General features: G+C 39.9%; 1 protein-coding gene across 7 annotated transcripts in view; it reads left to right on the forward strand.

The window, feature by feature from the left end:
- Positions 1 to 10,334, forward strand: part of ttll4 (tubulin tyrosine ligase-like family, member 4) — a 68,424-nt gene extending 58,090 nt beyond the window's left edge. For 6 of the 7 annotated variants that reach the window (XM_041264784.1, XM_041264787.1, XM_041264788.1 and 3 more), the window contains 3 exons: positions 896 to 966; positions 8,902 to 8,978; positions 10,175 to 10,334. In XM_041264784.1, the coding sequence (XP_041120718.1) occupies positions 896 to 966; positions 8,902 to 8,978; positions 10,175 to 10,334 (308 nt within the window). The remainder of the gene's footprint in view (positions 1 to 895; positions 967 to 8,901; positions 8,979 to 10,174) is intronic. The other variant, XM_041264791.1, reaches the window with a different exon arrangement.
- Positions 10,335 to 15,665: the final 5,331 nt, after the last annotated feature.

The following is a 15,665-nucleotide window of genomic DNA, read 5'->3' on the forward strand; positions in this document are numbered from 1 at the left end:
TTTCCAAACCGGATAAAACCTTTCTGTCTGTTCATTACTGAACTGCATCACCCCTGCACCTGCATCCACTCAGCAACTTGTCACATGCGTGCACACATATAGTGATTTCTGTGGAAAACCATCTGAGACAAAAATGTGTTGTGCTGCTTTAGAGCGAGTGTGTCAGAATCTCATGGGACAGAAAAAAGGCAAGTATGTAATTCTGAAATGCCTGTCTTACAGTAGCCAACTGCCTGAAAATGTTGTGTAGTGATTTTTATATACATTGCGACTTTCTGTTCATGTGGAATGTAATTTAACGAGAACCAAAAAGTTTTTGTTTTATTTGAAGTGTTGACCTCGTTTTATTACTTTATGAAAACATGTCTGGCCCCTCTTTACTGTGAAGAAACAACAATGGCAAGGAAAAAATAAATAAAATGTATTGTCAACTTTCTGTACTATTTATTTCGGGAATAAACAAAACAACGTTTAACTTGAACTGCTATTTGGCATCCTTTGTTTTGTAGTTAATTCACTGGGGTAAAGTCAGTCCTACAGAATGTATTTACTCCTGGGATATTTTTCTATTTTAATGTGTTACTATTGTAAGGTCTTGCTGTAAAATAAAGGCGCACACACACAGAGGTGCCATGTCCCCTACCCATCTCTGCCTGGGTTCAGAACAATATAATCGCTTTTATTACTTTTTGAAAAACAAGTGAATATTTAAATTGAGTGAATATCCGAACATGAAAATTCCATGTTCGTCCCATTGCTATTATTTTCACATATCTGATGGATCACTAAAACTAATTAAATTGGATAGGATATGTTCTAATGTAGTTGTCGTATTACAATCACTGATCTCTAGATAGCATATGTAACTGGTTTCTTTTTTAATCATGTATTGCAGGTATTGAACTGCTTAGGAATCTTTGTCAGAAAGGAGTCCAACTCGGAACCACGTGTGACCCTGCGCATGTAGTAAGTATTCCACCTCTAAACCATGTCTGACCTTACCATTCTTAGATAAGGTTCTAGAGAGAGTTGCAATACAATTTAAAAAAAATTCAAACTCATAATGGTATATTTGAAGTTTTAGTCTGGTTTTCGTGCTGCACATAGCACTGTGACAGCCCTTGTCAGAGTTGTGAATGATCTGCTGATAAGCTGTGACTTCTAATTCTTGTAGATCTAAGTGCTGCCTTTGATACTGACCTGCACCATTGGACTGTTTGGCAGACATCAAGCATTGGATGTCACATAATTTTTTAATGTTGAATGCTAGTGGGCTCACAGAACCAACTAAAAAGAAATGTGGGATTACAAAAGCTTGACCCTTGCAGGCTCTCATCAAAACTTAAACTAGAAATTAAGAGTTTTGGCATTACTGACCACATATTCCAAAATGCACTCTGAGATCACAGGATGCTGGGCTGCTGGTTATTCCTAGTGTCAACAAAAGCAACACAGGAGGTAGGGCTTTTTCCTGTAGAGCTCCTAAATTATGGAATGCTCTGCCTTCGTTTGTCAGGGAAGCTGGGACCGTTAAAGTTAGTCAAGATTAAAAACGCACTTTTATAACATGGCTCTTAAATTAGTGGGTTTTAATGTAACTTAAAAATTGCTGCAGGCATGACCGCCCCTGAGGGCATAGACTTCAGCACAGATCTCATTATCGTTTTTCCTTTCGTCCGATCTGAAATGAGAGACTATGATTCAGTGTTGAATATACTTTTATCTGCTATTCACTTGTGTAATTACACTGTTAATGCAATTTATATTTACGTGATTATAGTAATTGCTATTTACATGTATTGTAGACTCAGACATGATTTTGTAATGCTCTGTAATAGCAGTTAATCTGAAGACTGTTAGGGATCTAATAGTAGTAGGTTTCTTCAGTTTTGTGTCTAATCCTCGGACTGTTGGATTAACCAAGAGCGCTGTAGGTGGGCATCACTATAGATTGCTCCCATGATGACTGTGGGTCCAGACCTGCTCCTGTTGCCACTGGTACATTGTACATCAAACAAGGGTACCATTCCGATTCACTAGCAGTTGCTGGGCTCAACTTGGCTTCGGGTCTGGCAGTCCGCCACCCCTCCAACAGTATTTCGTGCCGCCTTGCAGTACTACTGCGATGGCTCTGGCAAGAGGCTTTCCCTAGTCTTAGGGCTGTGTTGGCTGAGAGAGAGAGAGAGAGAGAGAGAGAGATATTCTGCAGTAACTGTGGATCACAGACCTGCTCCGTTCCTGACCTGGTATCTGTACCGAACAGCGAGCGAGGTTACTGCACCGGTGTACCCGAATCGCACCGCGGGCCGAGTGTACCGCCACAGAGTATTAACACTTGCTAAACTGTGAATTGCAAGGTACTGTACAGCAAAGCTCTAGTGCTCAGGCACTGTTTAGCTGTGAATCGATCGGTTCATCACCATCCAGACAGGTGATATTGTGGTTCAAAACAGTGATACCAAACCCGGTCCAGTCTTTTTTTTGAGTCAGTGTGTGAAAATGGTGTGTGTTGACTCAGAAATGTCTTCATCTAAAATTGCTCCCTCCAAGGGTTTCCCAAAGTGCGGCCCGCCCCCACCCCACCCCCCCCCCCCCCCCCCCCCCCCCCCCCCCCCCCCCCCCCCCCCCCCCCCCCCTAAATTCCCTAACATACATTTTTTACATGTTTTGAATCAAATCTGGACCCTCTCAAGCCAATTTTATTAATTAAGTTGTTACGGTCATTGTATGAGCGCTGTCCCTTTAAAAAAATTTAATAAAAAAATAACGGCACCTATAGTGCACAGTAGATTTGCCGTGCTGAAGGAAAATAACATGGAACCTTCTAAGAAAAGAAATAGTGCTTCTACTTAAATTGTTATTTTGTTGTCTCCTATCGCTTTCCATGGGGAAATATGCTCAAAGACTGTGATATCAAGACATGAAGGTACCATCCAAATAACGTTAGATTACTTTATGCAACTGAAGTAGCTAGGTTCTGTAATGTTAACAGAGCGACTGCAAGAAATCTTACGGTTCAGGATACAGGCACTTTTTCTGTTGTAGATTTTATTTTATTTTAAGAGCAAAACTGTATTCAGCTTCAACTACATCAGCAAAATGCTCTCTGTACAGTATTGTAGTTGGTGTTCAACTGGGATCGTTTATTAGGGAAAGTACTACTGTAGTAACAGTATCCGGCTACAGTTTAAAATTCTTACTGTTACATTTCTTTTTTGTTTCTGAATAAGACTACAGTTAGGCTACAGTAGCTAGTAGGATGTTACGTAGCAATCGCATGTAATTGCATAAAAAGCTCCAATGTAATGGCAGATCATTTATGATGCTGCACTTTAAATAATTTCAGAAAGAAAAAATAAATAAAAACATCAAGGTAAAATATAGTAACATTTGTTTTATTTCTACACATTTACTATGGAAATAGCTCAATGTCCACACCATGGGGTAATTTACATTATTTGTTTAATTCTCAAACTGTTGTATGGTTCCTCAGAGATTTGAATTAAGCGGAGTTCACTATACCTATATTCAGCTCTTAGTGAAGTGGTTAGTTGTACAAGTCAAGATGCATTCTGCCTCACTACTGAAGAATAACCCACAAAAGAGTTTAATTGGTATAGTGTGAAGAGTGTCTTTCGGTATTATCTTCTTTAATTGTTGTGACCAAGGCAATGTAAGATGTGACAGCATGATATTGGTGCTCAAACCTAAGCCTGTTGTGGCACCAAGACACAGGATAAAATACAAATATATTTCAAAGCTGCTGGTGTTGCAGTGGTAGTAATATACATTCCTAATTTTAAATACAAAAATGTATAGGAAATAAAAAAGGTATGATTTGGGACGTATTTCGGTTTCATGAGTGGTACATTTTCTTGTGCGGCCCCCCATCCCGTGCAACCTCTGGAAATTGGCCCGCACTGATCTAAACAATGTGGGGAAGCTATAAAAAGGCCAACAAGATGCTCAGATATATTGTGAAAAGTGTTGAATTAAATCAAGGGGAAGTAATGTTAAAACTTTACAATGCATTAGTAAGACCTCATCTAGAATATTGTGTTCAGTTCTGGTCATCTCGCTACAAAAAGGATATTGCTGCTCTAGGAAGAGTGCAAAGAAGAGCGACCAGAATTATTCAGAGTTTAAAAGGCATGTCATATGCAGACAGGCTAAAAGAATTGAATCTATTTAGTCTTGAACAAATAAAACTATGCGGCGACCTGATTCAAGCAATCACAATTCTAAAAGGTATTGACAATGTTGACCCAAGACACTTTTTCGACCTGAAAAAAGAAACAAGAAGCAGGGGTCACAAAAGGAGATTAGATAAAGAGGCATTCTGAACAGAAAATAGGAGACACTTTTTTTACACAGAGAATTGTGAGGGTCTGGAACCACCTCCCCAGTAATGTTGTTGAAGCTGACACCCTGGGATCCTTCAAGAAGCTGCTTGATGAGATTCTGGGATCAATAAGCTACTAACAACCAAATGAGCAAGATGGGCTGAGTGGCCTCCTCTCGTTTGTAAACTTTCTTATGTTCTTAAAAGAATACGGAGGGAGAGAGAGGAGAAGACCAGTCCCACCTCCCCATCCAGTGAGACACGGAGTATGGGACAATACGTAGAGAGAGGATAGTGCAGCAGGAGTTAGAGAGCCAGTTTTCAGTGAGAGCAAGGAAATAGAGAGGTGGGAGGCAAAGGCATTGATGAAATCAGCTTTGTTAGCAGAAGAGTGACAGTGCCAGAGGGCACCAGAGAGAGTGCGGGAGATGAGAGGTTAGAAGGGTTAGGGGAGCAGCGGTGGAGAGAGGACAGGAGTGAGAGGACAGAATAACAGGGATGTGAGAGAGTCAGCAGGACAGGTGAGACAGATAGGTACAGTAGTAGTGGGAGCAGGAGCGGTGGGGGGAGGGTACAGACCTGTATAGTAGTTGGTGTCTTCCAGAACGTGCTGCTAGGCTCTGATTTTCTCCAACAGCTTATCCTCACACCCTCACTTTGCAAGAGAACTGGTTAACAGCTGCTAAACTGTGCTGAAGACAATAAATACTTAAGCAGTACAATAGTTTCAGTGCACTTCAATGGGATCACATAACTACAAAACGCTGTGTGGGAAACCAGTCAAATTGCAAAGCAACTTCTCCAATTCAATCACACTTACCTGGTACTAATCACAAACAGTAGATCACCTAATTAAAACAACACCACCTTTTATAATGGTACTTAAATACAGCTAATGTTAAGAGTAGGAGGGAGGCGTCTAGTAGCCACTGGGAGAGATTTTGGAATAGGTCCTCGCTCTGCCTGTCCTCGCTTGGTCTGTCACAGCTCAGACTGCCCTTGGATGTGTGGCCCTTTGACAGCTGGCGCTTAGAACGTCTGGAGTTCTAAAACACTGATTGCCATTTATACTGTCCTACAGGTCTAGAGCTGGTCCAGTTTACGTGCTGTCTAAATTCACTTCAATCAACCACAGCGCTGAACACTTTAGAAAATGAATTCCTTCAACCAGCTAATGTAGTTACATCAGCAACACCTTAATTGGTTGGGCCTGTAGGTAAACAGACTTACGCTGTCGGACGACAGAGTGCAGAGAGTCGCCGCTTATGTGAAGCTTTTCAGTACCCTCTCCAAGCCTGGTTCAACAGCAGGTTTTTTCAGCCCACATTGAACTGTGGTTGCCTGGTAACAGTGTCTCGTCATTGTCTGAAGATATTTTCTTGGTGGACACAGCCTGCCCACCTGTGTTTAGGGGTAGCGCTGGGCAGCATCACCAGAGGGAGGTCATCTCCACGGACGCATCCACCCTCAGCTGGAGTACAAGGGGTGTGGAACTCTCCATGGCAGGGTCTCCATATCAATATTTGGAGCTGCAGGCAATGTTTCTAGCCTTAGAGTTTTTAAAGGAGGTTCAAGGGAGAGACGTGCTTGTCTGGACAGACAATGCTACCGTGGTGGCTTATGTAAATCACCAGGGCAGCCTCAGGTCCCCCATTCTCCGTCAAGTAGCCCACAAGTACGCCTGCCTGGGGTGATAAGCTAGGTGGTGTACCTCCTCTCGAGGGGAGTTGCTAGTGCCTCAGAATGGAGGCTTCATCCAGAGGTGGTGAGCCTCATTTGGCAATTTGGCACATAGACCTCTTGTTTCTCAGAAATCGACCCATTGTCCGCGCTAGCGATAGTGTGTCTGGAGAAAATCAGAAGGTACTGGGCCAGGGTTGTATTAGTAGCTCCTTGCTGGCCCAGGAAACTGGTTTCCAGTTGTGATGCAGCTCCTGAGCAGCCAGCTGTGGAGCCTGTCCGAATGTTGCAGTCTGCTCAGTCAGGTGCGGGGGACATTGTGGCATCCCAACCCCTTGAGGCTGCAGCTCTGGGTCTGGCCCCTGAACGGCAACATTTGAGCCCTCTGGGGCTTTCTGACGGTTATTGAGACCCTGCAGAATGCCACAGCAGCGTCCACACATTCCCTGTATGGGTACAAGTGGGGCGTTTCAGAGGTGATGCTTGCCTAAGGGCTTTGACCCCACAACCTGTCTCATGGCAACCTGTTGATAAGGGGAATCCCCCTCTACTTTAAGTGTCTATTTGGCAGCTATTTCAGCTTGCCATATCAAAATTGATTCAGTCTCCCCAAGAGCTCAGCTTTCTGACGGGGCAATTACATTTTTTTATTTAGTCGTCACCAATGTCTTTTTGTTTAGGTTTTTTTTTTTTACCCCAGTTTTTGCCCCAATTTAGAATGCCCAATTGTTATTTGCATCTTGATTCACTGCTGCAACCCCTTGGCGACTCAGGAAATGGAGGTTAGAACGTGCAACCTGCCAATCTGTCGTTTTTTCCACAGCGAGGCCACCTGACCTATAGTGCCGGAGGACAACACAGATCTTCTGGCTCTACTGCAGAACAGCAGGCGTCCTATCTGCCACAAGGGCCGCTGGTGTGCGGTGAACCATGGACTGCCCTACTGACCTAAGCCCTCCCTACCTGGAGGATGTTCAGCCAATTGTGCACTGCACCCTAGGAACCCCCGGTCATGGTCGGCAGTGACATAGCCTGGATTCAAACTTACGGTCTCCAGGCTATAGGGAGCATCCTGAACTCCACGCGGAGTGCCTTTACTGTATGCGCTACTCGGGAGCCCCTGGCGGGGGCTTGGCGGCTTCGGCCACCTGTGTAGGTCATTGTCCCTAGTTGGAGGCTAATGTGGCACTTGAAGCACTTATGAAGCCTCCCTTTGAGCTCTTGCATTCAGCTGAGCTGAAATATTTATCTTTGAAAGCAGTTTTCTTGCTTGCAATCACATCCGCTAAACGGGTGGGTAAGATGCAAGCATTTTCAATTGCGAAAGCCTGTTTAATTTTTGCAGAAGCCAGGACAAGGGTTGTCCTTGCACCAATCCTGCTTTTTTGCCCAAAACTATCTCCGCATTCCACATTAACCAGACTGGAATTGGAGGCTTTTCATCCACCTCCTTTCCAGTCTGGAGCGGCAGCTCTGTATGCTTTGTCTGATGTGGGCATTTGCATATTATGTGGACAGAACACAGAGTTGGAGGCAGTCTGAACAATTTTTTGTCTTATGGTGCTGCCCCATGGTAAAGCCCTGTCCTAAGCAGAGGCTATCCAAATGAATCAGACACAGTCAAGACTGCTTATGAGCACACCAACTTGCCCCCTCCAACTTACTGCCCATTTCACCAGAGGCTTGGCAACTTTGTGGGCTTTGTTGCAGGGTGCATCTGTCAAAGACATTTGCAGTGCAGCAGTGTGAGCTACTCCCCATACCTTTGCCTGGTTCTATCAGCTGAATGTCATCGATCCACAAAACAGAGGTGAGTTCTCCCTCAATTTTTAGACCTAGCTATTGGTACTGGAGTTCCTCATGGTAATGTGCAAGGTGGCCTTGGCTGAGCTTGTGGCATTCCAGTTGTCTGCAATAATTACCCATGAGGTAATGATTACATTTTGTATTTGATAGGAAACGTTTGGTTATTATCATAACCCTGGTTCCCTGAAATAGAAATGCAACCATTAACCTTCAAGGTCCCTGCGTCTATGATTGCAGCAGTATTGAAGGAAAAATGATACTGAGATTTGTGCGTGCAGTCTATTTAAGTCCTCCGAGGGGGCGAGCATGACTGATCACAGGCTCTGATGAGTAGTCTTTGTTGTAACTGTTCAGGTTACAGGGTCTTTAAGGATAAATACCTATGAGGTAATGGTTACATTTCTATTTCAGGGAACCAGGGTTATGATAGTAACCTAACATTTTGTAGTATTATTATTTGTATATTGTTATTTAAATGGTCTGATTGTGGCAGTTGTATGTGTGACATGCTGTACAAATGTATGGTGGTTTGTTCTTTTTTTCTGCTGTGTACTATACAGTGCTTTGTTATACTTTTTATATAAAAAGTGCTATATAAATACAATAAATAAATGAAAACATGCAATATATAGAAACTTATAAAAAATAAATATTTGCATATGTAGTAAGTAGTCTTTGTTTTTTTTTTTTTTTTTTTTTTTTTTATGGGACACTGTAGCACATCTGTTGTTTGTAAGTCTGGACTGCATCTACCCAAGAGTACTTTAATAAACAATGTACTACTTAAATATGTGGTACCAGCATTTAAGAAAGGAGAAAAGGCAGAACTGAAATTACAGCTGTAATTACCTCAATAACATATGATGATAAGAAAAGTTATGAACAAGTAAGGTCCATTCATTGCTTGCCCAGTTCTTAGCAGAGGATTTACTCCAGAACTTCTAGGTGGTAACCTATTCCATACATTGAGGTCTCCTACCCTTCTGTGCTGTCTGACCACTCGATGTGTCTTTTGTCCTGGTCCCTGAATCGCTGTAAAATTGCCTTTTTTATTTATTTTTTTTTTTTTTCAGTGGTCAAAATCTCATTCTATCCAGAAGCCTGAAGCTCCAGTAAATGGAAGTATCAAACAAGAGACTGTTACAGTCAGGTAACTTCAGTAACATTTTACCTACATGTGATAAAAACAAACAAATGGAAATTATATCACATTTTATATTTGCTACTGTTTAATGATCATTATTTAACTGCTGTAAATACTGAATTACACATCTAGCATGTAGTGCTGTGTAAGATGCAATCTGATTTTCACTCACTCAAGGTCAGAGCAGCCAGTAAACCCTCTCCTGGGTAGCCACTTTGGTTTTTTGTGGAGTTGATATCAGCTTGCATCGTACAGCATCCTATATTATACTCTATATGGAATTTGCCAGTGTCCAGTTTTTCAATACTCGCTGTCTCTGCACTGTATAAACTGTTACAACAGTCTACATCTGCATGAAGACATTTTTATACCTCCATCCACATTGGCAAGACCATGAGACAGCAAAACTGCGAATAAGATCAAAGGGTTCCCAGCTATGTAAGGAATTTACTGCACACGGCAAAGTGATGCACAAATGAAACATATATATTCAAATATTTCAGTAGTGTTAATGTACATACATAGTATGCAGCCCAGCAGTTAGACTAATACAAATTGGTTAGACTAATACAAACTTAGGCCAACAAAAAGAAAACACTAAAAACAGTAATGATAATAACAAAGTGAGCAAAAGTACAAAACCTAATATTTTAACTGCTCTTGGGCTTTTCAGTTACAATTGTAACAATAAATCGCTCAATTCAGATAAGTAACATAAGTGAAGTCCAGATATTTTTTCAAGAATAACAAAGAACAGTCCTCCAAGTAAGGAACTGTCCACAAAAAAAAAAAAAAAAAAAAAACACGGCAGCTGAAGCATAAACTTCTGTGTCCCAATAACTTTGATAAACCCCAAAAGAGAAGAAAACAAAAACAATATACAGTTCTCGCTAGGAAAAAATTAAATGGTGTTCCCCAAAAAGTAAATAGTTGGATCTCACTTGATCTGTGATGGCACTGAATTAAGTCCTCAGAAAATCCAACAAAAGGGCTGCTCTTAAAGGGAAAGTGACACAAAACGTAATTAAATACATACAGCTTTAAAATTAGAAATGTAAAGTTTAACATTTTGTGTAGCATCACATTGTGTGGTGAATGCCACATAGTATCTAGTGGGTATAATGATTTAAAATCTATTTCTGTCATTTTATGAACCCAGTATTTAAATTATTGAAAATAACAGTGGGATCTTTTATTTACAGTACATCTGTTAAAAGGAAAAAATGTGACGAGCTGACGGGGGACTTTGAGCAAATATCTTCCAATCGGAGCCTTCCAACGATTGGAGAGTTGGGGACCAATGATTACTTACTTTTACCACCAACTCCCAACAGCCTCCATGACATTACCCAGGCCTTGTAACACAGCTGGAGTTCTCCTCTCTCCCACAAGAAGCACACAATCCAGACCAGCTGCATGTGGGAAATAGCATGGGCATCATATAAGCATCTGACCTGTTATTTTTTAGGTGGAGAAGAGCAGAAAAATATAATATATTAATAAAAAGTCTGGATTGGAATAATCTGTTAGGTCTTACTTTAAAATGGCCCAAGAGGATTCGACACAGAAAAACCTATTGTTAAGACTAAACCTTGCTTCGCGTTGTTAAATTTCAATTCTTAACCAGTGTGATAACTGTACAATTGGTGTCTATAACACACAGTATGCTGAAAAACATCTAAATGAATGCACTGTGGCTTGACAGACTTCTGGGAGTATAGCTGTCTCAGATAATTCAGCTGGAAAGTATATTTAGTTCTCATAGCCACATTTTATAATACATCTTAATAAAGCCAACAAACTAATTATTTAAAAGAATTTTGCACTGGAAAGGAAGTGCACATATGTATGTTACCATGTACCAACAAAAGGTACAATTGTGTAATGAGTCTTTTTAGAGCATGTGAATGTGACTTGGTTCCTGACCCAGGAGAACTGGATAAGCTACTGTGCTGTAACATGATCCTGAACAGAGTCTCACTGCTTTTCAAGGAAGGAAGTGCTGAAAATGTCCAAGTCTTTACAGTGTGTTTTTCTCTTGTAGTGGTAAAATAGAGGTTACATATTTATTTTTATATATTTTAATAATTTTCATATTTAAATAGTGCCTGCAAAATTGCAAACTTCTGTCTTTTCTTAAATCACTTTTTTCTTTTTTGTTACAAAATTACACAAATCCACATGTAGGTTTATACTCGAAAGAAAGTAAGTAAATAAATAAATAAATAAATAAACAAACACAAGGATTGCAGTAGAACTTAAATGCACTGACCAACAAAAACTTTTAAAAAAACTTTTACTTGAATGTCATGAAGTCACTGCTAACTCAACACCTTGTTAATATTGAAATTGAAAGAGGCATTACTTGAATTCCACTACCTGGACAGATGAAGAAATGTAAAACAACTGAGTGTGGGACAGTGTTCCACTAAATAGTTTTGGCAGAGGTGTGTATGTGATCACATTGTGTTTTTTTGTGTGTTTTAAGCTTTAAACAAGTAAAACTCAAAATTTAAATTAAATATATGAGATTCTACATAATTTAAACCAACACAATATCAGATGGACACCACCACCATACACCCCATTAAGAAACAAAGGGACACACATACGGAATAAACTTTTTTTCGATTATTATTTTTTTGTAAGTGTATGTATATATAGCAGCTTTTTGTTTATTCATTTATTGCATTTATGTAGAGATTTTTATATAAAAGTATTGCAAAGCACTATACAGTACATAGGAGAAAAAACAACAAACCACAATACATTTGTATAGCATGTCATGCATACAACAGCCACAGTCAGAACATTTAAATAACAGTATACACATAATAATAAAAAAGCAGCAATTTTAACGTTACACTAAAACCCACTAAGATAACAACCATTTTTTAAAAAAAAAAAAATGTTTTTTAAACCTGACTTGAAAACTGTAAGGGTCCCAGCTTCCCTAACAAATGAAGGCAGAGCATTCCATAATTTCGGAGCTCTACAAGAAAAAGCCCTACCTCCTGTGCTGCTTTTGTTGTCGCTAGGAATAACCAGCATTCATACATCTTGTGATCTCAGAGTGTGGTTTGGAAGATACAGGGTTAGTAACTCTTGCAAATAACTAGGTGCTAAGTTAATGGCAAAATCAATTCTATACTGCACAGGGAGGCAGTGTAAAGAGGCCAAAGGTGTAATATGTTCACTTTTCCTGGTTTTAGTCAGAATTCTAGCAGCGGTATTCTGAACAAGCTGCAAGCGGGATACCACATGTTTTGGGACACCAGAAAAAAACACATTACAATAATCAATTCTAGCTGAAACAAAGGCATGCATTAGTCTCTCTGCCTCAGATAGGGAAGTAATTGGTCTTAATTTGGCTATATTTCTCAAATGGTAAAAATATACTTTAGTAACTTCATGAATATAGTCTCAAATTATATATTAGGATCAAATATGACCCCCCAAACTCTTTATTTCTAGTTTAAGTTTCGATGAGAGACTGCAAGGGTTTAGTTCATGTTCCCACATTTCCTTGTAGTTGATTCTGTGAGCCCACTAGCATAACCAATTTTATCTGAATTCAACATTAGAACATTCTGTGACATCAAATGCTTGATGTCTGTAAGGCAAGTAACTAATAACACCCAGGCAGAAGAAATTCCTGGCTTTAAAGACAAATATAGCAATTAAAGTTCACTCCGTGTCTGTGGATAATGTCAACTAACGGTAGCTTACATAATGAAAACAACAGGGGACCTAGAGTGGAGCCTTGTGGAACACCACCGACAACTTCCGATAATGCCAAATTACCTCCCCAATAGAGATTAACTGAAACCTATCAGAAAGATATGATTTGAACCAGGATAGGACAAGGCCAGGTAGTCCCACTGCTGGTCTACAGTATCAAAGGCAGAACTTAGATCAAGAAGAATTAATACTAATGGAAAGCCCAAGTCAGACTTTTCTGGCTTCAGGTCTCGTAAAAATATGTACAGTGCCTATAGAAATTCTGCACCCCCTTTAACTTTTTTCACATTTTGTTGTGTCAGTGCCTCAGAGTTTCATGCATTTAAATGAGGATTTTTGTTCCACTTATCTACACACCATACGCCACAAAAAGTTTTTATTTAGAAAAAAATTCTATATTAAAAATATTAAACTGAAAGGTCATAACTGGATAAGCCTCCACCTCGAGTTAATACTTGATGGAAGCACTTTTTGGCAGCAATTACAGCTATGAGTCTGTTGGCATCGGTGTCTACCAACTTTGCACACCTAAATTTGGCAATATTTGACCATTCTTTACTTTACTTCTGTTCAAGCTCTGTCAAGTTCCTTGGTGAGCGTTGATGGACAGCAATCGTAAAGTCATGCCACAAATTTTCGATTGGATTTATGTTGGGGCTCTGACTGGGCCACTCAAGGACATTTACCTTTTTGTTCCTTAGCCACTCTTGTGTAGCTGGCTGTGTGCTTTGGGTTGTTGTCATGCTGAAAGGTGAACTTCCATCCCAGTTTCAGCTTACTTGCAGAGGGCAGCAGGTTTTCCTCAAGGACGTCTGTACTTTGCTCCATTCACTTTCCCTTCTATCATGACAAGTGCCCCAGTCTCTGCCGATGAGAAACATCCCCATAACATGATGCTGCCACCACCATGCTTCACAGTAGGGATGGTATCCTTTTGGTGATGCGCTTTGATGGGTTTGTGCCAAACATAACACTTTGCATTTAGGGCAAAAAGCTCCATTTTAGTTTCGTCAGACCACACAACTTTTTGCCACATGGCTACAGAATCTCCTGAGTGTTTTTTTGCATACTTCAAATGGGATTCAACGTGGGCTTTCTTGAGTAATGGCTTCCTTCTTGCTACCCTACCATACAGGCCAGATTTGTGGAGTGCTTGGGATATTGTTGTCACATGCACACTTTGACCAGTCTTGGCCATAAAAGCCTGTAGCTCTTGCAAAGTTGCCATTGGCCTCTTGGTAACCTCAATGTCTCCTTCTTGCTCGGTCATCCAGGCAGGGTCTTGGTGGTGCCATATACCTTCCACTTGTTAATAATTTTCTTGACTGTGCTCCAAGGGATATTCAAAGCCTTTGATATTTTTGTTATACCCATGCCCTGATCTGTGCCTTTCAACAACTTTGTCCCGGAGTTCTTCTGAATGTGCCTTGGTGCTCGTAGTTGAGTCTTTGCTTTGAAATGCACTACCCAGCAGAGGGAACCTACAGGAACTGCTGAATTTATCATGAAATCATGTGAATCAGTACAATTTAACACAGGTGGAGGCCACTTAACTTGGTGTGTGATTTTGAAGGCGATTGGTTACACCTGAGCTAATTTAGGATTGCTATTACAAGGGGAGCTAGACACTTATCCAACCAAGCTATTTCGGTTTTTATTAATTAATTTTCTACAAATTTATTTTTTTTCTCTTGGAAGTTGTGAAGTAGGATGTGTAGATAAATAATAATTAAAAAAATAAAAAATAATAAAAAAAAACACTATTTAATGCATTTTAATTCCAGGCTATAAGGCAACAAAAGGTGAAAATTTTGAAAGGGGGTGTAGACTTTCTAGGCACTGTGTGTGTGTGTATCTATATATATATATATATATATATATATATATATATATATATATATATATATATATATATATATTATATATTTCACACACACACACACACACACACACACAGTGCCTATAGAAAGTCTACACCCCCCTTTCAAAATCAGTGATATATATAACAGTTTTGTAAAGAATGGTCAAATATTGCCAAATCTAGGTGTTCAAAGTTGGTAGAGACCTATCCCAACAGACTCACAGCTGTAATTGCTGCCAAAGGTGCTTCCACCAAGTATTAACCAATTATGATTATCTAATTATGATCTTTCAGTTTTGTATTTTTAATATATAACTTTTTTCCCCTTAACAGTGTGGAGTATGGTGTGTAGATAAGTGGAAAAAATCCTCATTTAATGCATGAAACTCTGAGGCACTGACACACCAAAATGTGAAAAAAAGTTAAAGGGGGTGTAGACTTTCTATAGGCACTGTATATGTGTGTGTGTGTATGTATGGAGAGAGAGGTTTGCAGAAGTATTCACCCCCCTGCAAAGTTTTCACATTTTGTTGGCACACTTTCAAATTAGACTTTTACATGTAGAATCTACACAAACTACTCCACATTGATAAAGTTAAAAAAATGCATATAGAATATAAATAAGTATGAATTCCAGAGAAAAACAGATTAATCTCAGTTGCATAAGTATTCAACCCCTTTGGTATTGCGGCCCTAAATCAGCCCTAAATCATTTCAGCAGGACAATGACACACAAGTGGCTCACCAAGAAGAGAATTAATGTTATCGAGTGGCCCTGACTTGAATCTAATCAAAAATGTACAGCGAGACTTGAAGATCGCAGTCCATCGACGATCCCCAACAAATTTATCAGAAATGGAGCAATTTTCCTGTCCTACTGTGCAAAGCTAGTAGAGACTGATTCAAAAAGACTCAGCAGTAATTGCTGCAAAAGGCGCTTCTACCAAGTCCTGACTTTAGGGGTTGAATACTTATGCAAGCAGTAAATTTCCTTTTGTACATTTTCTTGCAAGTTTTGCTGACATGTAACAAAATGTGACATTATTGGTAGGAGGTGAATACTTCTGCAAACCAGTGTGTGTGTGTGTGTG

The sequence above is a fragment of the Polyodon spathula genome, chromosome 11 (assembly GCF_017654505.1).
Source record: "Polyodon spathula isolate WHYD16114869_AA chromosome 11, ASM1765450v1, whole genome shotgun sequence".
NCBI classification, from domain to species: domain Eukaryota; kingdom Metazoa; phylum Chordata; class Actinopteri; order Acipenseriformes; family Polyodontidae; genus Polyodon; species Polyodon spathula.